Below are 27,609 nucleotides of genomic sequence, written 5' to 3' on the forward strand. Positions count from 1 at the left end.
TTCCAACTTCTTCAGCTAAATTTATGAGTAAATCGTCTACAAGGTAAAGCCAAAGCTTCCGATTCATGTGCTCACTCTTACAGTGTGATTATCAAGCCACAGCCTGAGTGCTGACACTAGACAGAAAAAGTAGGAAATAAAACATCTTGTCCATCCCTGTGGACTGTTCTGGCTTTTGACAAGTGTTACTAAAGATTTGTTTCAAAGCTCTGAGGCAGGCAGAAGCTCATTTACCAGAAATAATCCTAACAAGGCAGAAACAAGCTGCCTTGATCATCTCTGGACTCACAGGTGATGAGAAAGACAGTATGACTTGAGAGAATTTGAGGTAAGGTAGCTACATTTTAATATCCATATTTCCCATCCACATAATGCCTCATGTCGCCATCAGATGATCTGTTTGTCACTTTACCCAGGGGCAGAGAGAGAAAAGGCCCTGACCTCAGGGAAACAACTTGTGTCTGAAATTCTTCCGAACGTCCACTGGATGTTCAAAGGCAGTTAAATTGTTCTTTGCTCACCTGTGTGTGGCAAACAGAGCTGAAGCCAGACGAAGCTGAAATTCGGCCCTACTCTAAAATGAGTCGTTTGGCTCAAAATGTCCAGTGTATGCCCAGTTTAATACTCACATGCAGCCCTACATGAAACGCTGTGTCAGTACTCATCCATGAGGTTTTAAATGAGTAACTAAAGACTTTTCAGTTGGTTAAAGACTGACTGCATTCTGTGAAATCACTCTGGAGTTGTTAACCTTTGCCCTCAATTGCACAAAATTCTGACATGTTGCCTTTAGATGCTGAAAAAAACCTGTCTACTTGTGTGGTTCTTTGTCTGAGCTCTTAATAACACTTATAGCAATGATAAAAATGTAAATGCTAAGACACAGGGAATTTATCAGTAGCAATCAGCTGCATATTTAGTCTTTCAGAGGCCGCAGTTAAAAGGCCTTTTGCCGTGTAATCTGAATGAAGCTGGTGGAGGAGGAGTGGATGTTCAGCTCAGTGAGTCCTGCGATCAGGAGGAGCCGTCTGATTTTAAATAAATCTAAGGAACAGAGCAGAGAGCTATCACTCTGATAACAGTTGAGGCCAAATGTGGATCCAGATTTCCCGGCCTTCAGGACGCAGATAGGAATCCCTCCTGAACTCAATAATGGAGGAAAGTAAAAAAACGGAACATGTCAGCATCCAGATCAGTGTTGAGGCTTTAATTCAGCTTAGTCCCGACCCAGGGGGCTAAAGGAAGAAGTTCTGGATGAGCATTTGGAGGTCACTTCACCCAACATCCAATCAGGAGAGCTGCATGTAGCTGAAGAGCAGCGGCACCAGGAAGAGCACGTTGAAGCCCACCGTCCCGTACACGATGTAGCGGTAGGGCAGCTCCACCTCCATGTGCTGCCTGGCCTTCCTCACGTCGTCGCTGGGCACCCCGAACACACGGCACACTAGCGGGATGGTGACGGCCTTCATCAGTGCCCGCGTGGCCATCAGAACCAGCACACCGACGAAGAGTCGCAGCATGGCCAAGCCCACCAGGCCAGCGCTGAGGGCGGGCATGGTGAAGGGGAGCTGCTCCAGCGTAGGGTCGGGCATCAGACCCAGGAGGTGGTTGACGTGGGAGGCCAGTGCCACGCCAGCGCCCGTGCCCAGGATCTGGGCGGTGTCGCCCCGTGAGGTGCTCCAGGTGTCCAGAGTGAAGGAGAAGAGGCCGAGGCCCAGGTGAAAGGAGATGATGATGAGCGGGGCGTAGCGGCAGGTCAGGTTGAAGTTGTCGATCAGGTCCAGCGCTGGCAGGAAGAAGAGCAGGATCAGGATGCTGTAGAGGACACCAGCGATGACATCCTGGAAGAAAAATGAACAGAGAAACAATGTTATTGTTACTGTTTTCATCTGACAGTACTGAGAACAGTTCAGGGTCATGTTCAGGGGCAGAACACCTGGGTTATGTAGGCAAAAAACTGCTGGCCTACTGACTGAACAAATTCAACTAAAAAGTGCTCAAACAAACAGAGAAAAATTAAGAGGAAGGGGGCAATAATGTGAGAAAGAACTCCAAGACTGACGTGGTAAATTTATGAGAAAAAAAAAGATTATTCTCCAAGATTATAAAGTCATAAAACTGCAAGTAAAAAACACTAAAAAACAGCATTTTTTTGCCACTTTGCAAGGTTCTGATCCAACCTCACTAGTCACCGGTAAACTATCAACTCATCCAAATCAGGATGTTGTTTGTGTAGATCATAGCTGATCTGAATGATGAGATAGCTTTTGTGCATCAGGAAGGACAGATGCAGGGACGCTGCAGATAGTATATACGGGTAATTCAAATGTAATCTGCCGTACAGCAGGACACAATATAACAGATCACTGATTACCTGATCGTCAAGTATTAACTTCTTGCTGACTCTGATTCTCTGGGTCGTAGTTCACAAATTTGTACAGTAGGGATGAAATGATCACTGGTTTCATGATAAAACTGACGATTAGTGTTACAGTTTCAAAATGTGTGATCATTTTGGTCACTATAATCATGATATGACATTTCCACACTGTTTCATGTTTTTTTTGTTTTTTTTTAACTGTTTTTGACGGTTGTTTCCTCAAAAAACACCTGTCCTCTAACCTTTACCCAAAGCACGGTTCATATCCTGCTTCATCCAGAGTGCACACACAGCAGGCCTGAAGTCTAAAACTGTCCCAGCTGATACTATAGTTTAATTTCATTCATTCAGTTTTAATACAGTTCACAAGCTTCATTCAAAGACGTCAATGTGTCAAAATGCCCTGGATATTACATCTGAATAATAAACACCATCGTTATCAGAGAACTTCTGTTCTACAGATATTTACTGGTATGTTTTCTGCTGATGGATACAGGAAGTGGAGTGTTGATAGGAAATAGGAAATCAACAAGCTCAACATGGCAGTGAACTTTGGACTCAATCTCAAAGGTTATCACAGTTGATGCTGAACTGCAAACTGACAGTTCACAGACTTCCTGTGCTTACTCAATGTGTAGTTTTCCTTGACATCATATTTGTGTCCACAAAGCTGAGGAAGAACTGCTGAACTGTCCAAAACTATTTCTGAATTGATGATTCAGAGAATAACATCTTGTATCTGGTCAGCATCTTAATCAAGTAAATTCAATGCTTCAGTCGCTGCAAGGCCATGGATGACGTTGAACCCTGCTGTGCTGTCGGCAGCCTTTCAGGTGGACTGTTAAACCAAACTTCATTGTAAAATCAGGTGTTTTATAGTGAGGCCATATTTTTTCATAGTAAAAAATTCAGCTGGCATCACTAAGACTGTTTTCTGACTCACTTCGATCTACGGGGACAATCGGCTCACATCAATAACATCACTAACTAACCTGTGATGAAGTGTTTTCATCCTCTCTGTATCTCCTCTTTTTCTGTCCTTAGCTCTTTTCATGAAGTAAAGCATAACTCAAACAGCATATCAGCATATCAGCTTAAAGGATAGAAGGAAAACTTCTGCTGAGGAAACTTGATTTCTTACTTGTTTATCTACATTTTTAAAGTGTGCATGTGTGCTGCAGAGACTCTCTGTAGGGGTTTCATTATGTGTGTGTGCACAGTGGGTGGAGAGTGTAAATCAACAGTTAACAGTCCCTCTTTGGGCTCATTTGGGTGTGTACAGTATTTACTTTTCTTCAGAGTCTGACAGCAGGTGTGTAATCAGTGTCCACTTTCCCTGGACAAGAAATCAATGAGGCTACTGTAAATTTACACCAGCTTCCATCCTGCAGCCAAACGCCGGAGCACTTCAGCTGTGCCTGCCTGGCAGGTTAGCCCACTTGGATGGCCTCACTGGAGAGAAACCAAGGTCCTGTTACAGTTTAAATATCTATTTGGCAGCTTAAGTACATGTTGTAGTACATATAAGCCCTGATCTCACAGTCAGTCATTAACCCATGCTGAGCCACAGAGGTTGCGTCACATGTGGGTGTCAGGACATGGTCCACTGCGAGGACACATTTTACTGTCCGACCATTTAAAGGTGACTCAGCAGCAGAGAGATAACCAGCGGGAAACCTCTTAGACGGTCACTGTGACTTTATCAACTCACTGCTGCTGCTGCAAAACTGTTATCTGCCCTCTCTCTCTTCATGACACACACACACCCAGAGTGAGTGAAAGCTTTCAGCTGTCTGTAATTTTCTCCTCAACTGACACAACTAGAGGGAGCTCTGAAACAATGGGCTAAAAATGTCCAGAAAGAGGACAAGTGAAAGGCACAGCGCCCTCAGGGAACTACAAGATATGATGTTTGGTAGATGCTTTTATCTTAAGTGTCTTACAATGAGAATAAATGAGTGTGTATGAGTATCAGTGGAAACAAAACAACTAATAACACTGTATGTAAAGCCTCCTGCCTGCAGTTCATCTAGAATCTTTAATGGATCCTCCTATCAGGATCTGTTAAAAGACTGTACAAGTTCACTGAAGTTCAGTTCATGCACCAGCCGTGGGCATAAGGACACTAAGTTTCTTCTCCCTCAAGATGTAAACATTTAATCAAGTCAAATCAACTTTATTTATTAGGGCTGCAGCTGATCACAACTGACCCTTTGCTAAGCCTCCTTAGTTACTGCTGCTACGCCTGTCCAGCTTTCCATTCTCACACTGCACAGATGCAGGTATCAGTGAGAACAGTGGCAGATTTTACATCGAAATTGGGAATAATTGTTGAAACACTTGAGTGTTTGATTCCATCTTTTATTGATGTCAATGTTTGGTAATGTTTAATAGATTTTTTTTTCAGTGAAAATTAGAATATGTGATGCAAAATGGGCGGCACGGTGATGCAGTGGTTAGCACTGCCGCCTCACAGCAAGAAGGTCCTGAGTTCGATCCCCCAGCTCCCCGGCTGGAGCAGGGCCTTTCTGTGTGGAGTTTGCATGTTCTCCCTGTGTCTGCGTGGGTTCTCTCCGGGTTCTCCGGCTTCCTCCCACAGTCCAAAGACATGCATGTTAGGTTAATTGGTGACTCTAAATTGCCCGTAGGTATGAATGTGAGTGTGAATGGTTGTCTGTCTATGTGTCAGTCCTGCGATGAACTGGCAACTTGTCCAGGGTGAACCCTGCCTCTCGCCCAGTGTCAGCTGGGATAGGCTCCAGCAGCCCGCGACCCTTACGGACTAAGCGGTTACAGAAAATGAATGAATGAATGATGCAAAATGATTAATCGCTTTGCATATCGCAATTTCAGTCTGTTCAGAGTTTTTGAGATCAGAGAGAGTGGCTGAAGTGAACACAAACACACAGACACGGCTGATGTGTACATTGCTAACTAACGCACAGCTAGCATCTATAAAGTCAGTACATGGGATGTTCGTGGTGAATAAACAGGAATGAAATCTGCTTCACTTTCTACTTGAACACTCATTTAGACCTTTGAGTTGGATAATGAGAAACTTTACAAAACAAGAAATGTGTACAACTGTTTGTAGATGAGCCAGCATCATGTTGATGTCGTGCTCATCAAACAAACACTGAAAAAACTAGGGGTTAAAATACACTTCATGTTAAGACTTTTAAATTAAGCCTTCAAATAAAGGAGGAACAACAAAAATCTGAGTGAAAGTGCTCAGTGGGCAGTCTGGTAAAAGGTTAGCTGATGTCAACAACATCATCATCAGCAGCAGCAGAACAGCTTTTTATCTCCGAGCTCTTCCTGCACAACAAAGGAGGAGGAAGTAGTTTCATTGGGCGTGATGATTTCCAGAACACATTAAGTGCCCGGCAGGCCTGGCAGAGCAGACCACTAATGGTTCACCATGTGTCCCAGCTCCACTCCCTGAAACATAACAGTCCCCACATGGGCTGACTGTGGAGCCTTCAGCCTTCAGAACAGACACCAGACTGTTATATAACTCTCAATCTGTTGACCTACAGATTGATCCATCTCGTATAAATTCAGCTCTGAGGTCTCGACTCACATGTTGTGTTTCTGAGATCATTGTTTTAACAAATTCTGTTCATGTGCTGGTTAACAAAAACATGAAGCTGCTGCCTTTGGTGATTCACGCTCTTAACCTCTTGCAGTTTATGTTAAAAAAAAAAAAAAACACACCTTCTTCTTGAGGACTGAAATCTGAACATGCGCATGATTCACATATTTTTAGAGTCAGTGAGATTTATATGTTGGCAGGATATATGATCTCTGATGTACAGTCAGTGCCACTAAACATCCATAAATCCCCTTAGAAATCATAGAAAGAAGGCACTCCTCTGACTCCAGAACTTGCCTGAGAATCATCATGTTGTAAATTTCTCTTCAGAATCAAAGTAATGGTTTGCAAAAAGGAAGTACTAACAGCTAATTCAGAATACTACATAGGATAAATAGTGGTAGACCAATATGGCTTTTCAAATGGCTGATGCAGATATTTAGAGAGCAGGGCAGCTGATAGCTGCTACGTACTGCCAATATCAAAACAAAGGGTTCAAATTGCAGCTGACAGCATAATTTAATGAATCCATTGTAATGTCACACTTCCTGTTTAAATCTACCAAAGCATTATGGGAAATGTAGCATCAAAAATACATAGTAGGAGAAAGAATAACAATAGCAGTGTTAAAATCCATTAATATTAACATGTTTCACAATGAACTATCAAAACTTTTTTGACATAAATTGACAAAAATGTGCTGACACACAAAGATCTATTCATATAAATACAGACTAGAGACAAAGAACTTCTGCATAAAAACAGTCCTAAAACACTGATGACCAGTGTGCAGAACTAACTTTTTATGTCAACCGGTCAAAGGGCTAGTCAATGGTAAAATTTCATCAGTCACTCAAAATAGATAACCATTGTTTTCTTGGCTGGTGAGTGAAGCAAATCTACCAGCCACATGCATATTTAATCAGCATTTGGCTGGCTGCTCATTCTGAAAATAACATATGGCATGTTTGGATAAAACTTGTAGAGACTCTGCTAAAAGCCTTTAAATAAAAAGTTGAACCAAAAGGGCTAGCCGTAAATGACTGCTCCATCCCACTGGACTTTAAAGTCCAGCACAGATCCCGAGTGTCTCTGAATCACAGAGATGTGTGTTGAACGATGGACAAGATATCCAGATTTTTCCCTTCTGAGGTAATCATATTGGCACGATAAATAGCATATCTGGTTTTAATATATCACCCATTAGAAGACTGACATAGCTGGAAGAATCAGATAAAGATTATGTGTGTTTGTGACATTGCAATGCACTGTGGAAAAATGGTTTCTTTGAGTTTACTTAAGGGGACATTTGAGAGAAGATCAGAATTTAAGGGATTATTGAGATGTCACAGATAAAGTGACATCAGTATTTACTGGTTGACAGTAAATTTAAACACAGGCCTGGACTCAAATACAAAGGTTACCATGGTTACAGACATTATTTACGCCTTTGTGAGATTCAGTGCAAGGAAACATGACCATGAGGAGGAGCAGAGGGAGTTTCTGCATTACAGACGGATGATTTTATCCAGACAGCCTGACAGTCTGACCAGTGGCCACAGCCAGTCACGTGACATGTAGGAACAGGAGGAGGAGGAAGAGGAAAGGGCTGTGTGAGAGGAAGCGGACAGGGACATGTGGAGTACAAATTGTAACAGGATAAATTAGTAAAAGTACTTTGTAGGAAGGAAACAGGTGGTTAAATGATCCCTTACTGTAAACAGACAAACACTGCAGTCAGGTGTGTTATATTTTTAGTTGCACAGAGCAACATCCTCTGAACAGCTGAACTTTTGTCCCTGTATAAACCCATGGTAAGTGTTACACTTTGCATAGTTAAAACACTTTTTACTTCAATCAGTCAGTCAATTAACTACTAGTGACAGCAGTGAAACAGCTGTATAAATCTTCTGTGACTTTGGAGGAAAACATGTGAGCCTCGACTGACATCACTGCTGCCAGAAATCCTCCTTACTGGGGTCAGTATCGAGTTAGGCTTGGGCGATGAATGATAGCGATATCTATAAGTGATAGACACATCCAGAACAGCAATAAGAAAGTAGCTCAATAAAATGTTAAAAAGTTAAGTACACTTAAATACATTAAATGCAATCCACAATCAAAGCATGAAATGGCTGCGCCCCGGCTTATAAACAGCCTGTCATACCCAAACAGCTAATCAGTGTCGCTCGGTTGCCTCATCAAAACGTGAGAAACGGCGTGCAAAATAACAACTGAGAAAGTTAGGATATGATGTTCATGTTGGTATTACGAACTGATTTATACATGTAAATTGCTTCACATGGTACCTTTACATTATTCACCCAAGATGATGCTAATGTTAGCAGCTAACATTATAGCACACCAGACCTCAAGTCCTCATGGTCAACCAAAGCCATTAGCTGCTTTATTTACAACAGCATGCACCCATGTAGTTTTTTAAAACACACAAGTCAAAAATATAAAATCTCGCTCACACACATCTCACAGTTTTACTGAATGTGTGTCCAGACCTTATTTGATGTTCTGAAAGCACTGAACCAAGGAAGCCATCTTGGGTGTGTATTCCTGTTTCTCTACTTCTGAAACTACTTTGAAGAACTTTTACAAACACCTGTTATGTGAAACTTTACTCTTGGGAATATTATTTATTCAGAGTAGAGAATTTAAATGCTGTTTCACTGTCAAAACCATAATTATAGTAATAACCTCTCTCTCAGGCACTGATTAAATGAACGTGAGGATTTCTTATGTCTGACAGTTGTGGTGTTGTTAGTGCTGGGATGTACTTGAAGCTGGTTAAATGCCAGGACAAATCAGGCGTTCCTCAAGTTGTTGCTCAGTTCAGCAGGATGACTCAAACCTGTCCTATAATTTACTCACTGAGAATTGTACATCTAATTAACTTCTGAGCGAATTAATCATCTTAAATACTTTTTCTAGGTCAGGCCTTGTTTATCTGAGGAGAAAACAGAATATATTTCCTGTTGAGATGGTCACAGATGGAGCTGAGAGTCCTGGTGAGATATAAAGTGGTGTGAGCATACAGATGTGCATGTGGTTTCTGAGGTGGAGGTCTTAACCGCGACACCGCCTGCGGGCAGCCACAGAAAGTCCTTAAAGAACGTCTCTGATGTGGAATTACCTTCTAAAGTTTGTCTGGGAGGATGGCCAGCACACTGTAATGTCTGCTGGTCCCACACCATCCATCAGTTCCTCTGACACAGCCGTCGCTGTTGCCACGGCAACAGACAGCTTAACCCCAACAGTGCGCAGGGACTGACATCATTTACCAGTGAGTGAAATTACCCCAAACGAGGGTTAATGCGACTAGCGCGTGGACAGAAGAGCCCACACACACATATGTGGTAACTGTTTGAATTTTTTTCCAGATAATTTACGTCATTTATGAGCCAAAATAATCCCTCTGAATTCAGGGTCTTTAACTCACCAGCAAGATGCCTGAGCAAGATCTGCATGGTTCTGTGTAAGTAGGTGCCAAGTTGTATTACATAAGTATTTTTACTAATGCAGTTTTACTTTAATTTATCTTTTATCCATTTGATTTTGGAAATTTCAATTACATTACTGATTTTGCTTGGCTACAAAAGAGATTCTGAGAAAAATTAAGTTGTAAATTGTACCAGGAACCCTGTAAGCAGGTCCATTAAAAATATCTATGCTTATATTATAATTGCCCCTGTAATGTTGATGGGCAACAGTCACAGGTCAGATTCAACCTGAGACTGCCATATAGACAGCCATGGCCTTGCTGTCATAGCCTACTTTAGTCACCTACAGCAGATCAGATATCAGGAGATGTTTCTCCTACCAGACTGATGATATATAAAAAAGATCAATATATAAAAGGTCAGTCTTGGTATTTCACTAAATCAGTATCAGATCATTCAAATGAAGACTGATTTTAAATTGTTTATACCCAGCCCTTTAATATTCACTGAAGTGAACACACCCCCTAAACCCATCCAGAGTCTCTCACAATCAATGAGTGGGTTGCGACCCAGACTTTCTGTAATACTGCAGGGCACCGGGGGTAAACACACCCACCTGATGGTATTAGATTATGTTTTTTCATGACTGTACCTGTGTTGTGCAGCAGTGATCTCATCTAGCCAAAGCTCTGCTGTCGGCAAAATAATCTGCTGACGTGACCGCAGCAGACAAAAGGAGCAGGAGCAAGTTTTTGCAGGCACGGATGCCTGAATGGTTCTCCAGAAAGAAGTGTGAGATTGTGCCATTTATTGTACTACCCATTTACATCTGCACCGAGCATGGAAAGGCCTACAGGCCTGAGCATGCTGAGGACATGATGCATGTTCCAGATAAGCTGCACAGCTGGAACAGATAGCACAGGTAGAAGCTGGCAAGGTTCAAAAGAAAGAGAAGATAGAGGTCCAAAATGTAACAGGAAACAAAATGCTAAAAAGTGGACTGCTGAGACATTGTACAGAAACACAGTGATGTACAGAGGTTCATCATCTCAGCCACATTCCTCTAATGACAACAACCCCTGCTGGGTGTAAATGAGCAGCACACAACTGGCATATGTTGGTGAAGTTGGGTTGTTTTCTCCACATTTCTAAAGCAGGAAAACTATTGTTTGGAGGCTTAAGTTCAGATTCCACCTCCTGGTCAAAATCAGTGGGTGTAAAGGTTTCCTGTTTCACACCCTGCCTGCTAATCGCATCACATAAACAACACTGCAAAGACCGGCAGTTTAGGGCATTTTAAACTCAAAATCTTATTACTTCACTTGGATGATTGAGCTTCACTGTACAGAAAGATCGATATATAGTTCAACACATTCATCTGCTGAAGGAGGACAATGGACTTTTCACAGAAGTGAAAGACAGATTCTTTCCAGCATTTTTTTTTTAATTGAAAGACATCAATAGATTCTGGATTTTCAATGAAAGAGAACAAGAAAATTGAATGTAATTTAAGTAATAATTATTCAAAACATAGTATTTTTATGTCATCACATGTCTGAAAAGGGTAGAACAGTAAAAGGTTCTCTGAGGGGTTGGCACAGCTTTTTTTTTTTTTTTTACAGTTTTGAATTCAAAATATTTTAGAACTTAATTTAGGATTGGATGATAAAACGGTTTTGATACAGGGTTGTGATAATAATTCTGATGATAAATCATGGACATTTTTTACTTTATGGATAGATCCATAGCCTGTCACACAGCAGAAATAAACATGACAACAGCCAGTCAGTCTGCAGTTTTTTGGCTTGCATGACAAAGCACACGCCCAGTTCTTACTGCAAAGCATTCTTTAAGCTACTGGTGAAGAAAGTGGATGTGAAAGTGGACCTCCTCTGGAAAAAGAGGAAAAAAGATGAGTGGAGCCGCGGGGCACAAGAGTAACTTTTGCCTCTCTGCCTCTGCTCTTTCTCTGCATCACTGGCTGTTTACACAAGGGCGGGATAGAGCTCTTACACACAAATACACGCACGCACGCACGCACACGCAATGAACACAGCTTCAGCATAACTTCACTACAGCAGAGGGAATGAATGAATGACTAAAGGATACATTTTACTGTAGTCAACAACAATCCTCATTATTCATAAGTGCAATAAAACAGATATAATGCAGTTGTAGGACACTACACAGGAAAATACAAAAGAGTACAGTGTACTGAAATTTAAAACTCTGCCTCTCTGACCGCCAACGGATGGACATCACTGGTCACATGTTTTTATGTGACAGTCACAGCTCGCTGCATGTCAAACTCATGCATTACGCTAAATTGGCTGCATTCTAATTAATTAGAAAGGATTACAACTCAAGTGTTAGTTTGAATTTGTTCACATTTGACTTTTAAAGTCTGAGGCCACAGAAAATACACAGTTCCATGTCTGTTATTACAATCAAGTTTTCCAAAACTTTTTTGTGCAGCTGTCAAGATGGCCAGTAAAATTACTCATCATTTTTCTACATATTTCCTTTTTTTTTTTTTTTTTTACACAAATGACTTGTGCTGTAGATATGTGTAGTTGTTCTGTGTGTTGCACTTCTACAGTTACACAGGTGACTGTGTTGTTGACACCAGAACCTGATGCCAGCCCAGTTCAGGAGCTGAGGTGACTGCTGGTCACCTCACCCAGATACTGTTTCCCAGATGTCAGATATCATGTTCAGACTGACACCGGTTCCAAACTGGCACTACAGGTGGCAAGGCTGGCACCATCTCTCTGTCTCTCTCTCTCTGTCTCTCTCTCTGTGTGTGTGTGTGTGTGTGTGTGTGTGTGTGTGGACTCACCAGGACTGAGTGCATTCCCATGTAGATTCGGCTAACACAGACCACCAGACACCAGCAGAGAGCCAAGCTGAAGCCCAGTGAGAACGGGTACTGTGGAGGTGACAAGAGACAATTTTTAACACAACACCTTCACACATCTGTAATGTTCAGAGATTAAACTAGTGAGTTTGCAGCATTACGACAAACAGCTTTGATGCAGCTCAGATTCAGTGATGAATATTTTATTCAGTCACAGAGGCAGAATTGACTAACTAATACTGCCATAAAATGTTATTGGAGTTGGTGAAATGAGAAACAGCTCCAAATTGTCCGATCCATTGTAACTGTATGCCCCTGAACTGATCAAGTCCTTTTATCAATGCTAACATGTTTTTCTGACAGTGTATTGCAAAAAAAAATGTTACCAAATTCCTGCCTTCACTGCTGGAAACCTGCAACAAGAGTGAGTGATGGCAGAGAAAAAGAAACTGTCCAAAGATGACAGTCCTTGTTGTAAAGTCTGTAAAATGATAATTTCATTTTAAAATATTTTTGGGTAATTTAATTTGATAGGCCAGCTGAATGGAGGACAGGAAAGGGTGAAGACTTAGCAGGTAGGAGTTAAACCCACCTTAACCTTTATTTAACCAGGGAGTCCCACTAGGACAAAGAACCTCTTTTTCAAGAGAGACTTGGCCAAGACAGTTAGCAGCAAAAACACAAAGTTACAGACAGAGACACAAAGAGAAACAACCGTTCACACAGTGTTCAGAGATAATAAAACAGCTGTAATGACGCTGTAAAGCTGCGTCGGCCTATTTTTTCCCCACACAGAAAATTTATCAGGGATCAGCAAAGGAACTGGACCAATAACCAGAACTGATAATGGCACTGGTTTCAATATAATTTTATCAACTTCAACCCCTAATTGGAGCTCTAAGTGGTGGTTTAAAATCACGTTTCTTTGACCAAAGTCAGTTATATAAAACAGACAGAGGAAAATAAATGTTCAAATTTGAGAAGCTGTAGCCAACAAATGTTCACTGTTTTTTTCTTGATAATGTCTACAACACAGTGATGAAAAGATGCAGTCAAAAAAGAAAAATGGCTGCACATATTCTGTGAGGAGGGAAATGTAATTAACACACTCAGATACATCATCGATACACAATGAGGTTTGATGAGTAAAACTGAATGTACACAGAGCACCTCTGTGCATAGAGTGCAAATTTCTTTAAAAATATTAAAGCTGCATTCATTTAAATGCATAGAAAGTCTAGTCTGCTTTGTATGTCTCTCACTGTACTTTGCCTTTGATCTGCAGCCAGTGAATCTATGCCTTACATTATGCAATACATACGATGTACTTGGTCTGCATCAGAGCAAATATATCAACTGTTGATTGCTGTGACCTTATGATTAAAGATGACAATAAATGACTGCGTGACAATCAGCTCCACTTTGCTCAATGTACAGTTTTGTATCAAGCCCTGGTGGATATGATTATCTGCTCATATGGGCTGGACTCAAAGGGCCTCATAAATATTTCAGCAATTCTGCTGTTTCCTTATCAGATGCATTTGGCCTATAGTGAGGAGAGGAGGGAGAGAGGGAAAGAAAGGCTGCGTTCACACACTGCAGCTCAAAGTATCCAAAGTCAAATTCTTTTTCACTCATGTGACTCAGATTATTTGTTGTGCTGTGCTGTGTCACTGTTCTTCAGCTCTGATTTGGGTCACACAATTACACTGAAAATGTATGAACTTTCATTAGAGCAGCGAGAAAGAGATGACAGATGACAGATGACAGCTGCTGAGGTGTGCACACTCACTAAAAGCATTTTTGTTCTCTTCATTGTGGCTCTTGTTGTTGAGATGGCTCAGATTTCTTCTCACAGAGCAGAATTACATGACAAGAACCCACACCATCACTGCGACTCCCACACCTCAAGCCTACAGGGAGAGGTGACGCATCAGAGCTGTTTGATGGTGCTGGATGCTGATTAAACAGAGATAAGCCACTCTTTTATGGTGCAGCCTCACTTTACACTGATTTCCAGTGGATTTGCCTGTGACACCACTAACAGCTGATAAATGAGGGTCATTTTTAAGACTTTATAACATGCATATCTGTTAGGGAGGTGGCTGAGTTCACTACCTTACACAAACAAATCTTATAGTGAAACTAGAGATGAAGAAGATTTGCAAAATTAAATAATGTAATACTTGTCAAAGCACTACCCAAGCCATAAGTCAAAGGTATGATTTACAACATGCATAGACTCATATAAACAGAATCTCATTTATGACACACTGGAAGTGTGTGGTGGCTCAATCTGTACAGACACTGTCCTCTGCCTGTAATTCTTTAATTTTTTTTCTCTGCTCAGGATGTTTTACTAACTCAAAACGTTGGTATATGACATTCTGATGCGTTTATGAACAGTTAGGACAAATCCTACTGACTCTACTTTTGAAGCCAGAGTAGGTGACGTATTTCAGAAGCAATTTTTAAATTAAATTTGTTGAAATTCTCTTTACACCCCAGTGTTTCCTCTAGGATTTTTTTCAGCAGCGGGGGCAGGCATTCCGTTTCTCTTCTTAGAGAAATATTTCAATAAACTCATCTGAAAAATGCAGTCAGTTGTTACATAATGGTATGTAGATATTCACGTTAGCCTAATACTATCAATTAGTTTACTCACGTTAGCGACACTGAGTTGGCACCAGACCAAATTAACTTAAACTACCGATAAGTTACGTAACGTTAGCTGGTCATCAACATATTGTGAATGTCTGTTTAACTTGTAAAATCTATGTCGAGTTATCTCAAGCTAATAACTTACGTCTACCTCTTCTCCGGCCAGTAATTCGCTGCTTTACTGTTTATTTGTAATTCAGGAATTCGCTCCTCTGACTCTGCCCTGTCGCCTAGGTGCTTGACGTGCTTGACGACCGCGCCCCCCAAACAATGCTAGCATCATGCAAATGAGCATGCGCAAGTATATTTCCATACTGAGCAAGATAGTTATCTGCAGTTTACCTTAGTGCTCGCAAGTACCTGACAGGAGTCTGAGGAAACACTGCATCCTGACAGTAATCAATAAATCAAATGCTCTGACAATAAATCAAATAACATAAAAAAAGAGGGGAAAAAATCCAGTATCTGTGTCTGTAACTGTCACAGTAATAAGCCCATCTAATCATTTCATTCAGGATCTACCTACCAGTCTTCCCACATACCTGCCTAACCATGTGCGCGTGCACTCATTACTTACGAGTGGAGTCTTACTCAACAGATATATTGATAAAACCATAGCTACCTAGCTGCACCAGAATGGCAGCGAAGGTGCAGCCAAAGACGAGCCCAAGCACAGACCCTCCCTACATGCTCACCAAGTTGGTTATTGAGGCATTGCAGGTGGGGATGGAATAGACAGTGACTGATGTCTCCCTCTCCTGTCTTCAATTAATTACAATATTATCGAAATCGTAATATGGCCAAGGGCAATATCAAAACTTCTTGGACAATGGGAAACACTGATCAACATTTTTTCATTATTTTCTGACATTTTAAATACCAAACTTCTGCTCTATTAATTGAGAAAAAAATATTTTAAACAAAGAAAAGAATGGTTAGTTGCAACCCTAATCTAATCTAAGGCACCAACAGTGACTTGTAAACAAAATCTAACTTTTTAAAAGATCTTATTATATTATTATGTACCACTGAGGACACAAAAGAAACAAGTGGCTCAGCTGCACTGTATCATATTAAAGATACACATCACTTTAAACCCTAAACTTGCACTTAATGATCCCTGCTGTCCTTGTAATAAATTTATCAGCCTGTCATGTGTCCTTCATGTTATCTGGTTTACTGAAATGTTGCTGCAACAATAAGACTTCCTCTTGCAGCCAGCGTTTCAAGGTAACTGAATTAAAACATGCAAGAAATCGAAAGATGGCCACAACAATGATGTATATGAGCCATTTTACAATCTGAATTAGCCTGATGGATAATAAGATAGAAAGCTGTTTTGTGCTCACTGCCAATAGCGGCTGCTGAACTCCAGTCTCTCAGTGTTTTATTGGACACATTTATTTCTGGAGCACAGAGATAACCTTTGTTCCAAACAATGGCCGCTTATCTGCCAAAGTAGCTGTTTGGTGAAGTAGACAAGCTAACCACAGCTGAAGTTTACCTGCGTTTATCCAGGGGCATGTGCTGATTTCACAGCTTGTGCTTTATGGAAAAGTAAATAAATATCAGTGTGCGTCATTCACATATTTCACTGGCATACAATTTATCCAGACTTCCCTCTGCCCTTCAGAAAGTTACCAACCAGTTCATGCAGCTAAACTGGCTCCCCGTGGAGTCCAGAGTGACACAATTAAAACTCTGTCAGGTTCACAAAACTGCAAATGTTTCAGCCCCAAATTACTTTTTAACCTTTTTTCCCACAAGTCAGAGAGGCTCACGAGCACAACAACAGGTCCAGGGTAGCAAAACTGACACAGGTAAGAATCTGCTGCCAGATGGGTAAAAGTTTTTGTAGATACTCAGGTGCCCAGGATGGGAATAAGGTTCCTAACAGCATTAAACATTTAAGACAACATAACCTTGTAAAGACAGCTCATTTATGGGACCAATTTTAGTATTATAGTAATTATGAATTTTAGTCTGTTGTTGGAATATTTACATTTTATGTCAAATGTGAATATTTTTCAATATCAAAGTTGTACTTGCTGTTAAATGCTGCTAATTGCCATGCTTCATTATTCCATTAATTACAACAAGGACTACATTAGAAATATGTCCTGAGTTTTTGTGTTATCCTTGATGTTGCATCAATGTAACAGTCCTTTTAAATGAACTGTCAAACAAACAAACAAACAAAGCTTGTTCTAGTGTGCTAGTGCTATTCTTCATGATTTTCCAAGCATTTTAGCCATTGAGATCAGGAATCACCAGGCAGAGGCGTCTTACTCAATGGACAAAACATAACAATTGATCACAAGCTGTTGCATCAAATATGTGACTGTCTGGTTCCAGCAGACACTTCAGTCAGATACCTCCTGTGAGACTCTCCTACAGGTGTTTCCCTAACCACCAGGCTGCTCTTTAGAGTGTCAATTATAGACTGAGAACTCTTTCAAAAATGAGGTCAGCACAGAGGGAGGTTTTGGTTGAGAAAACTGGCGTCTTTATGTGTGTGTGGATTAGCCGTGAGGCCAGCTCAGACGCAGCCGCCCGACATGCTCAGACCAACGCTGTGTTTGGGGAAAACCGGCATCAAGTCTTGAGGGGGGAGAGAGAAGGGAGGAGTGACTGAGGAGACCGTGTGGAGATGTTGTCCAAACACTGTCCTCCATCCATGAGCAAACAGAGCATGTGTCGGCGGGTCCCACGGCCATGTTTGCCTGCTCGCTCTGGCCTCACGCCCGTGACCACGGTGGTGTTGCGGCAGTCGCCTCGTGCAAAGTTTTATGGACATGGTGTTTTTTTTGTGTGGCTTGTGGTTCTCTGCACACTGCTTATTGACTGTTAGCCTCAGTGTAGAGATTGCTCTGTGCTCACTCACGTGACATACATACTATACATACATACACACACCCAAACCACACCGCTCTCAGGGTGTGCTGTATTTCACTTTTCAACACTGCCAAGATGTAAACTAATCGGGTTTGTGGGTACGAACAAACCAAAGTTGTGAAAATTCTTCTCATGTTGGAAGTCTATGATACCACAGCTAAAGACTGAGCGCTTACTGAATTACTTGTAATCACTGTTACGATATGTTTAATTTGGTAACTGCAAACTGCAGCTTCACACATCTGCAGCTCTACATTTCAACAAGAGAAAGAGGTTTTAAAAATGCTCACTCACTGAAGTTTTAGGGAACTCTTTTGTGTCTGAGGTTTTAATTTAATTTAATTTTATGATGACAGTGATCCAGCTCAATGTTTTGTTTTCTTATTCTGTATTTTTTTTCATTCACATTTTATTTTATCACAAGTACTGAAAACTGAAACATCACATATGTCACTGTTATTGACATTTAACAATGCTCTGTTCACTATTATTTTATAATTTTGTACGCCGCAGGTGCACTTCTTCATCTGTAATCCTGGGCCTCTTTGATTAGGTAATTTAGAACACTCAGAATAAAGTGAGGTTTTATTCTGCCTGGAACAACAACAATCACAAAAACAGCCTGCAAAATCCTGGAGGGACTTTATTATTACTATTACATGAGAACAAAATTTCATTACTGTAGCTGCTAAAAGATTATTTTAACTACTCACTTTTGTCGCAGCTTGACTATTGAACAACCCATTTTACTGTGTTTTAGCAGAAGTCCCTCACTACATTCAATCGCAGCTATGATTTAACTCACACAGCTGCTGCAAAAGGCTGCAGTCATTAGAATTTAATTTGGCCTCATAAGTTTGACCTTTCATCAAATATTAAATTAAACTGGCTGCTGTTTTCTGTTTGCAGCTCCTCCTTATCATAATAATCTTGACTACTATAGCTCTTTCAAAACTACTGCAACTCACAAAAATTTAACAGACATTATTTGTCTTCCTTTGAATGCAACAGATGAGATTTTTGGTTGATAGTCATCTACAATTTGAATGAAAACTCAAGAGTTGGAGTTAGGAAATGCTATACTGTTAAAGTCATTCATGCTTGCAGGAAAAGCTGTACCGCTCCCACCTAACGTTCCCGCTCGAGGGAGGAAGTCTCACACAAAACCTGTTTACCATAATGCTTTCTGCTCTGGCTCTATTGGACGACATAATCAGATTTTATGTCGCAGTCTGATAAAAATGTGGTCTGAATTTTCAATTGAGCAGCTCTTATATTCTGGTCTAAAATGCTCTGCATCACCTCAGCTCTTCCTTTCATCCCGTCTCATCATCTTCTCTTATCTCCTTTTCCAGCCTCTTTGCCTTTAGTCTGTTTTGTCCTCTTTTATCCTTCCTCCTCCTCATCTTTTTTCTGTATTGATCCCCTCTTCACTCCATGCCCCTGACCACCTCTGCCCATCTCTTGTCCTCTAGTCTCATCTTGTCTAATCTCCTCACATCTATTATCTAGTCTCATAATCTTTTCTCTACTTCCTTCCTCTCTTCCGCCTTCTCTCTCCTACTTCCCCTCCGTGAGCTGCTCTTTTCTGTTCGGTGCCTTGTGCCCTTCCTTATTTCACTCTTACAGAATCTTCCACAGAGAGACATCTGGCTCTAGTTACTGCCTGAGCTGGAGGAGGGCGGTGGTGGGTTGGGAGGAGGACCGTCCAAATCCAAACACTCCTGCTTTGCTCAGACAAGTCATCTGAGTCCATGATCCAGCAGGAAGCCTTACAGAGCAGCTACGGCAAGCAGCAGGGGATGTGAAGGGCAAACCTGCCTTCTGCATGACGGCTCTAATATCCTCCTCTGGTCAGAAAAATCTGTCAGCCTCTCAAGTTTATTTTGAACATTTTGAATTGTGATTCCTGACACAAAATTAAAAAGTAAATAAATCATGTGTACAGTAATTTCAGTAAATCTGTCATTTAGATCACCAAAATGTTTGCTAAAGAAACAATGACGATGCTTGGTACACATGAGAGTTTTTAACTGCTATGAGTAATAATGATATGCTCCACTAAGAAAAAGGGTAGTTCATCAACTGTCTAGACGGTGTTTCTAAAGGTTCTCCACCAAAGTGATAACACCAGAGAAGGTCAGAGATAAACAACAACTCATAATGAATCATAAGTCGCAGTAATTCCTAGTTCAGACTACACAATATCAGCCCAACAACTGACCCAACAGACATAGAAAATGAGTGCTGGGTGCGACAGTGGATTGTTTTATCTCGTGTAGTTTATGACAGTTGCAACAATTCATCAGTTTATTAATCATTAACTTAATTACCTACAATTGTGATTACTGATTAATCTGTTTGATTAATTTTGTAAGGTCCAGCTTCTCAAATGTGAATACTTTTTGGTTTCTTTTGTTTTCTATGAAATTAAAACTGAATATTTTTGAGTTGTGGGCAGAGCAAGTTGTTTGAAGACATCACCTTAGGCTTTGTGAAACACTGATCAACATTTTTCACAGTTTTCTGACATTTTATAGGAAAACAAATATGAATCAACCAAATTCTTGACTATGAAAATAATGGCAGCCCCATAGTGAATCACAGCGGATGACAACCAACACAGCATCTTGGAAGCCTCACAATTTCCCAATAGAAAGACAAGCTTGTAAGAAGATCAAAAGGTCTTCTCCTGCCGAGTGTGACAAATTCTACGTGTTGAAATAAGACACAAGGTCAGTTGCATATTGGTCAGTTTCACCCAAAACATGCCCCTGGGAAACAGGATTCTTGGGAATGTGCTGGAAAACCACGTCCCATTTTCTGGGAAATATAAATCTGGAAACGTTTTTTAAAATATTCAGAACAATATTCAGAAAATGCGGATGTCTGCTTTACTTTCTTAAAACATATTCAACAGCATGCATGCATCGATGGAGCCGACTGAGTGTTTTAATTAACGGATTAACAAGCAGAATCTGACTCAGTGTAATATTGTGTAGTCTGAATCTGGCATAAGAGAGAAAATAATGACGACAATGAGAGAGATCAGAAAACACCACCACAATGGCATTTAGCCTGAAGGTGTTTTTTAGGAATATAAAATTGGGCTTCATTCTAGACTCAAGAATAATCACACAACCAACAGAATTCTCTCGAGAATGCGATGGCTGTGTGATAAGGGGTCCGTCTTCTTTACAGTAGATTTGCATTTCCCAAAAAGCTACATTGAGTGTAAGAAAAACAAATCACATCTACCCAGTACAAAGCCAGAGTTTGTTTAGTGTTATATTTGAGACCATTTGTGGGTTGGACCACACACAAAAATCTAATTCACAAACTGTATTGTCACTTCCATGCAGTCAGAAAGCTAAAAGGAGGATTTAAGTCTTGAGAAAACTCAAGGGGTCCAGTTTTGTCAGTGTTCATTGGAGGTGTGAGCATATTGATTATTTTTTAAGTCTTAGGGCAAAGATAGAGTGCCACTTCTGACCAAAATAAATGTGATGACAGTCTTATCTGCTGTTCCACACAAGCAGGTCAGGTGTTTGTATTTTAACGCTTTGTAGAGATGGTTTTGTAGTAAGTGTAAAGAACAAATTGTTTGCAGACTTTGAGAGCTTTTCTGAAATTTTCTTCTACTTGTGTGTCTTCTAACTGAGGTTGACAAGCAAAGAAAGGCCTGTTGATACAGTGAGGAGACATGAGAGTGCTACAGACGCTAAATCAGTCTTATCTCGGAGTCCCACACTCGAAGGTCGGGGGGTCGACTCTCTTATCTCGTGCTCTGGCAGACAGACGGGGAGGTAGAGTGTCGTAAATCAATCCCACCTCTGCTCTCGCCTGCTGTGATTCAAGCAACACAATACTGGGATCCCACGCATTTGTTGTTTCAAAACTCTGGGCTTTTTTTCCCACCTACACCAAAGTAAATAGTGCTGAGCATCAAGCAACTTTTTGGAGAATGATGGTATTACAGGAACGAAGTGTAGTGAAACACCACTAAAGCAGCAATAACAGTATATGCTGAACAAAAGTGGTAATCAGTGCAGACTACTTGAGCAATACTAGCCTACAATTGCAGATAACTGTTGCAGAGGAGTCCCTGAACCAGGAAGGAAAATGTTTGTTGCTGAAGCCGCTGTACCACTGTCCACGTTAAAGAACAAGTGAGTAAGATTTTGTGGCTTCTAGCAGTGAGCTTGTAGATTGCAAACACCTTTCTCACTCTCCCCTTTCAAACGTGTAGGAGAAACAACCATGGTCACAACATTGTTTGCATTCTCATATCAACATCTAATTAATGTTTCTTTCTGTAAAATAAAATAAGCACACGCCATGCTTACGTAGGCTTGAACCAACCAGTTTCATCCAATACTACTTCTATATTCACCCACCAATTAATCTACAACTTTTAGTGGCACAAAGCTAAGATTCATTTGTTAGCCAGCTAGCAAAAGTATGGCTCGTCGGCTTATGACACATCCACTTTTCAACATTCCTCACAATGTAATTTTATACCACCTTCCAATTATGTTTTACGTATATATGTCACGACACAGTAGCTAGATACTCTCGAAATAACATTTCATCTGTACTTTAATAATCAGCTCTACAACAACGAGCAGAAATCTGCCATATTAAGTCTGAGCTGATGAGCGTGACAAGAATCGACATATTGTTTGAGCTTTCCTCGTCTCTCAGTTCTATGAAAATCAAATAGACTTCCTGATCATGTTCCTCACTGTGTGGATGCACAGTAAGACAATGGATGTGGACTACACAGACTTTTTGTTGGCTTTTACAGACTGGACACAATGGAGTGTTGTTCCTCCTGAGTGAATGGGAGGTGAAGCAAAGAACAACAGAGAATGGCTTGTTAAAACAAAACTCCTGCAGGCATGTTATTCCAATGATTTGGGACACATGAATTATTTTTCATGAACTTAAACGAAGATGGAAAACAGGAGGTAGAACATGAGGTGACGTCAAGAGACGCTCACTTACCAAAGTTGAGTTTGTCTGAATAAGTAGCCACACACGTTAGCATGCAAATAATTCCTTATTGAGCTATTAATAGGAATGTGAATCAAGAACAGTTTCCAGATGAGAACCAGATCCAACTTGTCCAGTCCATCAGAATCGTATGCCTCCAAGCTTATCAATTCATTTTATTGATGTAAAACAATAATATCAAACTAGTGCATCTATGCTGCTGGAAAGTGTCAACGAGAAGGACTCGGGGTGGAGAGACTCTTTTCGTGGCTACTTCTAAACAGCGATGATTATGAATCGATAATGGCCTAGGTGTCAATAAAATCTCAGCAGTTCCCATCCCTAGCTGTCAGTGCTAATTTGATGACTATTACATGTCAAATGTCACCATGATGACATCAAACAGTTTGGCAAACATGCATGCTAGCATGACAACAAGCTAGCTTAAAATGCAGAGCTCAGAGTCAAAAGCACAACGTTAAGTATTTTCACAATCAGCTAATTTCCCACCTATTTTCACGATTAATCAGTCATCTTTTTTTGGCCAATAAAATGTCAGGAAATTATGAAAAATGTCCAAATTGACACAAATAATTTGTTCAAAAGTCTAACAGTCAGATATTCTTATTAGTACAGAAGACTACAATAAATTGTGATGCTGAAACCATTTTCCCTCAAAAAATATGATTACAAACACACTTAACCAAACACGAAAGAGAAACTATGAAGGCCACAAAAATCTCAAAAAACACCAAAGGCCCTGTCTTGAGCCAGTGTTTGGTTTGTCTGTTCTAGACTACTATAGAAACATGGTGGTGTCATATGGAGCCCGTGGAAGTGGACCTGCAATGTATAAAAGGCTCTTTCTCCAGTAATGTAAACATGATCCTTCTTCTTTTAGGGAATTGTACACTAATGACAGCATACAGATGAATTTTACATTAGATTTCTGCCATATTTTGCCAATAAATTCTTGTTTATCTTGCGCACTGGACCATTAACTGATCAACTGATTATTGTGTTTATCTGGCCTGTTTATTATGTTCTGTTGTGTAATGAGCATTATTCTGTCATGACAGGACTTCTGTCACTTGGTGGGAGACTTTTTTTAAGGCTTGTTGTGTCCACAGTGAGCTTGATTTCATTGTAGTACAAGCAGTAAATAGTCAACAAATGTGCTCATACAGCTGAACAGCCGCCCAGGCTTCTGTCACTGTATCCACTGGGCCAACCACTCATTAATTGTTAATGATGCAGCTTCAGAAGGCGGACTTCAGAGGGCAAAGTCTCAGTGATCCTGTATCAAGTGCTGGCACGTTGCACATGTTTGCTTTTGTTGTTGTAGCATAGCAGGGGGGGACCATGGGCTGTGTGTACACCAGTAGTAGACCACAGGTTTGACCCTAAATCAACCATTGCCACATGGTCACTGTTCCTGAGCGAGGCAGTGAAAGCCAAGTGGCTGATTCTGTGCTCTGTGATAATGTGTACATCTCTGTAGAATATAATAAATATAAAAATTCCTTCTTACACTATGTAGAATATGGACACCAAGTCTGAAAAATCTATAAGCAGGCAGATCTTACAAACCATAAGGGTTTATCTCAGGCATAACTGTATATTCATCTTGATATAATACTGTGAGTTTCCGTTATTGGGTATCTCAGGGGACATAATAAATTATGTAACGTGTTTATTGTGTTGTTAAAAGCTGTAGGGTTTGTAGAGACGAATGGAAATTCTGTCATTCATTCACTTGTATTACCTTATATGCTGGATAATATTGAATAACTAACTACAGTATTTAAATGATTTACAGGCTGCACTTTTGTGTATGCATTTTCATACTTTTCAAAATTTCAGTGTAGTTAATTTTTGTTATATATTTGTTTAAATTTAGTTATTACTTTTGACAATTTAATTTCAAGTGAGTTTTATTGTCCAAAATGTACTGCTATCTCACACTTTGTTACTAGTTTTTTACTTATACTTTATTATTTATGATGTAACTTTTTTGGAGAGGCATTGATTCAATTTTATAGACTTTTAGAGGCTTTAGTTTGCAATTAGGGCTGTGACTAATGATTACTTTCAATATTAATTAAAAAATGTTGCAATTATGTTTTACTTATTTAGTCTATAAAATGCTAAAAAAAAGGAAAAATGCTTCTTTTGCATATTGTTCAGCCCTAACAGATAATGTACCATGCAAAAAAATGTCAGAAAAATGTTCAAATCAGTGTTTTCCAAAGCCCAAGATGAACAGCTCAAATGTCTTGTTTTGTTCACAAACCAAATATATTCATTGAACTGTTCACTGAACAGAAAATATTCACATTTGAGATGCTGAAATCAGATTATTTGGGTATTTATTGTAAAAAAAAAAAATACTCAAAAAGATTCTAAAAATAGTTTGCAACTGATTTAATAGTTTGCACTAATCCATTAATCAAGTAAGTGTTGCTGCTCTACTACAGAGATGCCATGACCCACAATTCATTATCTCCATAAAGGAACATGCTTGTTTGGTACAGACCCCATCAAAAATCACATCATCATCTTAGTTTTTGCATTTTTCCCAGCCATTTTTTCATGAAAAATTACTCAAAACGATTGTCAAAATAGACTAACTGATTAATCGACTAATTGTTGCAGCTCTAAATATTAAACAAATGTCTTTTGGTTGTAATATTTTGATGCTGCACAGCTCTAGTAAGGAGGTAACAGGTCAGCAGTGTGTGTGTGTGGAGCTTTCAGTGATTCAGTTTTCCTTTGATTTTCTGAACAGGTTAATGTTGTGAAACATCATAAGAGGAACTTTCTCAGTTTCCTTCGTGAAAATCAGGAGGATGTAACTCCTGACAACTTCTCCTTCTCTGCTCCTGTTGCACATTTCACGTATGTTAAACACTTTTGACAGAGATTGAGATGGATGCACTGTACTGTACCTCCCAGCGGCCGTAGGTCATGAAGAACAGGGAGAAGGGGATGGCCGTGCCTGACATGGCATGTGTGGAGGGCATGCTGTACTCCGAGTTGTAAAACATCTCCACTTTGACCACAGGAGGTGAAGCGGGCCGAGACCAGCCGATCACATCCTTGGTGCACTGCCCCAGATACATGACCCAGACCCACACCATGATCAGCCTCCTGCTCACAAACGCGTCCATGTTCCACATGATGAAGGGGAAGAAGGTGATGTAGAAGAGCTCGTTGCCCAGCTCGGTTCCGAAAGTGAACAGGTAGTACAAGAACCGGTTCTCGATCAGGAACTCCTGCCCGGCTTCACCTGTTAGAGAGTTTTTGCGGAGGGGTTTCAAGGTGCTGGTGCCACTGAATTTCTCCGTTCCCCTCTCCTCTGACCCGGTGAGACTGCCCTGAACCGCGGCGGCGGTGGCCCCGGGGAGGCTGCGACCTTTACTCCCCGCACCGACCGTCTCTCCCCGGGCTGGAGCTGCGGACAAAACTGCTCCATTCTGGGGAGAATCTTCACTTTCATCTCTCACAATCCTCTTCCGAACACCCGCTGCTGTTCTCTGTACTTTCTCCCCTTCTCCAGCTCCGATAACGGCCAGGTTTTCACTGTCGTTTTCCCCGGTGATGCGATGGTGACAAGCCCCGTTGTTGTGCGTGTGAGCCCGGTCCGCTTCTTTGCCGCTGCTGCTGAGAGAGACGGTTCTCGAAAACGTCCCCCGTACCCCACAAATGTGCTGAAAGCGGGCGACAAGGTGCGGGTCTTGCAGATAATGGAAGAGTTCAACAAAACGGTTACTTTTCTCCATGTTTACTCCGGTTTCTTCACTCCCACACGGCTGAGAGACGGTGCTCGGACTCCGCTACTTTCCCCACACAGCGGACGGTGTAACGCTAGCTCTGCGGCTAACGTAAGCTAGCCGACCCGTGCATCCTGGCAGAGTGAACCCCAGACCGTATTTAAACTGTGACAAGTTATGGCGGCGAGTTGTATTATTTCAAACAGAAATGAGCTGCTGTTTGCAGTCAGAGCACAACGGATAAACTAAGCGGCTCGGTTCTCCTTCGACCGCCGTCCACAAACATTCAGTGTCCCGCTGCCTGACTACTATCCTCTGACAGATGTACAGCGGAGCAGTCCGGGGAGCGCGCCTTTGCTGTTGCCTTCATATACTGTCGGAAATTTCGCAACGCCTCATTCTGAGCCCGACTTTGGTTCCGTTCAAACGGATGCAGATTCGGGATCAGGATTAGATTATTTCACTTGAAACTACAGTAAAATAATTTAACATTTAAAATATTGTAGGAAAAACTGAAAATATAAAGGACACTTAGAAATTTTACCTAAAAAATATCTTGGGAGGAGATGGAAATGTGGAGGAAATGTGGTAACCATAATGAATGACTTCAACTCGAACACAAAATAAATATTAAAAAATATAAGACGCAGACAAAACAAGAGTAACAGTATCGAAAAAGTAAGTAGACGTAAAACGTGTTTCCAGACCCCTTTCTCACTTCTCTATTAACTCATATATCATAGTATAACATATATTCTAATATAATATAATATAATATAATATAATATAATATATATAATAACCATCCTAGATTTATTTAGAGCCCAAACTTCATAATAACATCATAAATAATTATTAACTGATAGTTCATTAAACACTTATTTCCCCATTAACAAACAATGACACGATAATTGATCATGTTCACTAATCATTAGTAATGCTATAGGCTAACTGACATTGTTTGAGATGTTTTGTCGTGTATGCGACTATAAAATAGTTGT

The 27,609-nt window shown here is 40.6% G+C and overlaps 1 protein-coding gene across 1 annotated transcript; it reads right to left on the bottom strand.

Annotated features, from left to right (window-relative positions):
* On the bottom strand, window positions 1–26,916 carry sgpp1b (sphingosine-1-phosphate phosphatase 1b). Its single transcript, XM_084742449.1, has 3 exons — window positions 25,784–26,916; window positions 12,267–12,356; window positions 1–1,841 (listed from the first exon to the last, which is right to left on the bottom strand). The coding sequence occupies exons 1-3, from the start codon at window positions 26,615–26,617 to the stop codon at window positions 1,290–1,292; spliced, it is 1,476 nt and encodes a 491-aa protein (XP_084598575.1). The 5' UTR covers window positions 26,618–26,916; the 3' UTR covers window positions 1–1,289.
* Window positions 26,917–27,609: the final 693 nt, after the last annotated feature.

Source organism: Lutjanus erythropterus, chromosome 18 (assembly GCF_056507025.1).
Source record: "Lutjanus erythropterus isolate fLutEry1 chromosome 18, fLutEry1.hap2, whole genome shotgun sequence".
Classification (NCBI taxonomy): domain Eukaryota; kingdom Metazoa; phylum Chordata; class Actinopteri; order Lutjaniformes; family Lutjanidae; genus Lutjanus; species Lutjanus erythropterus.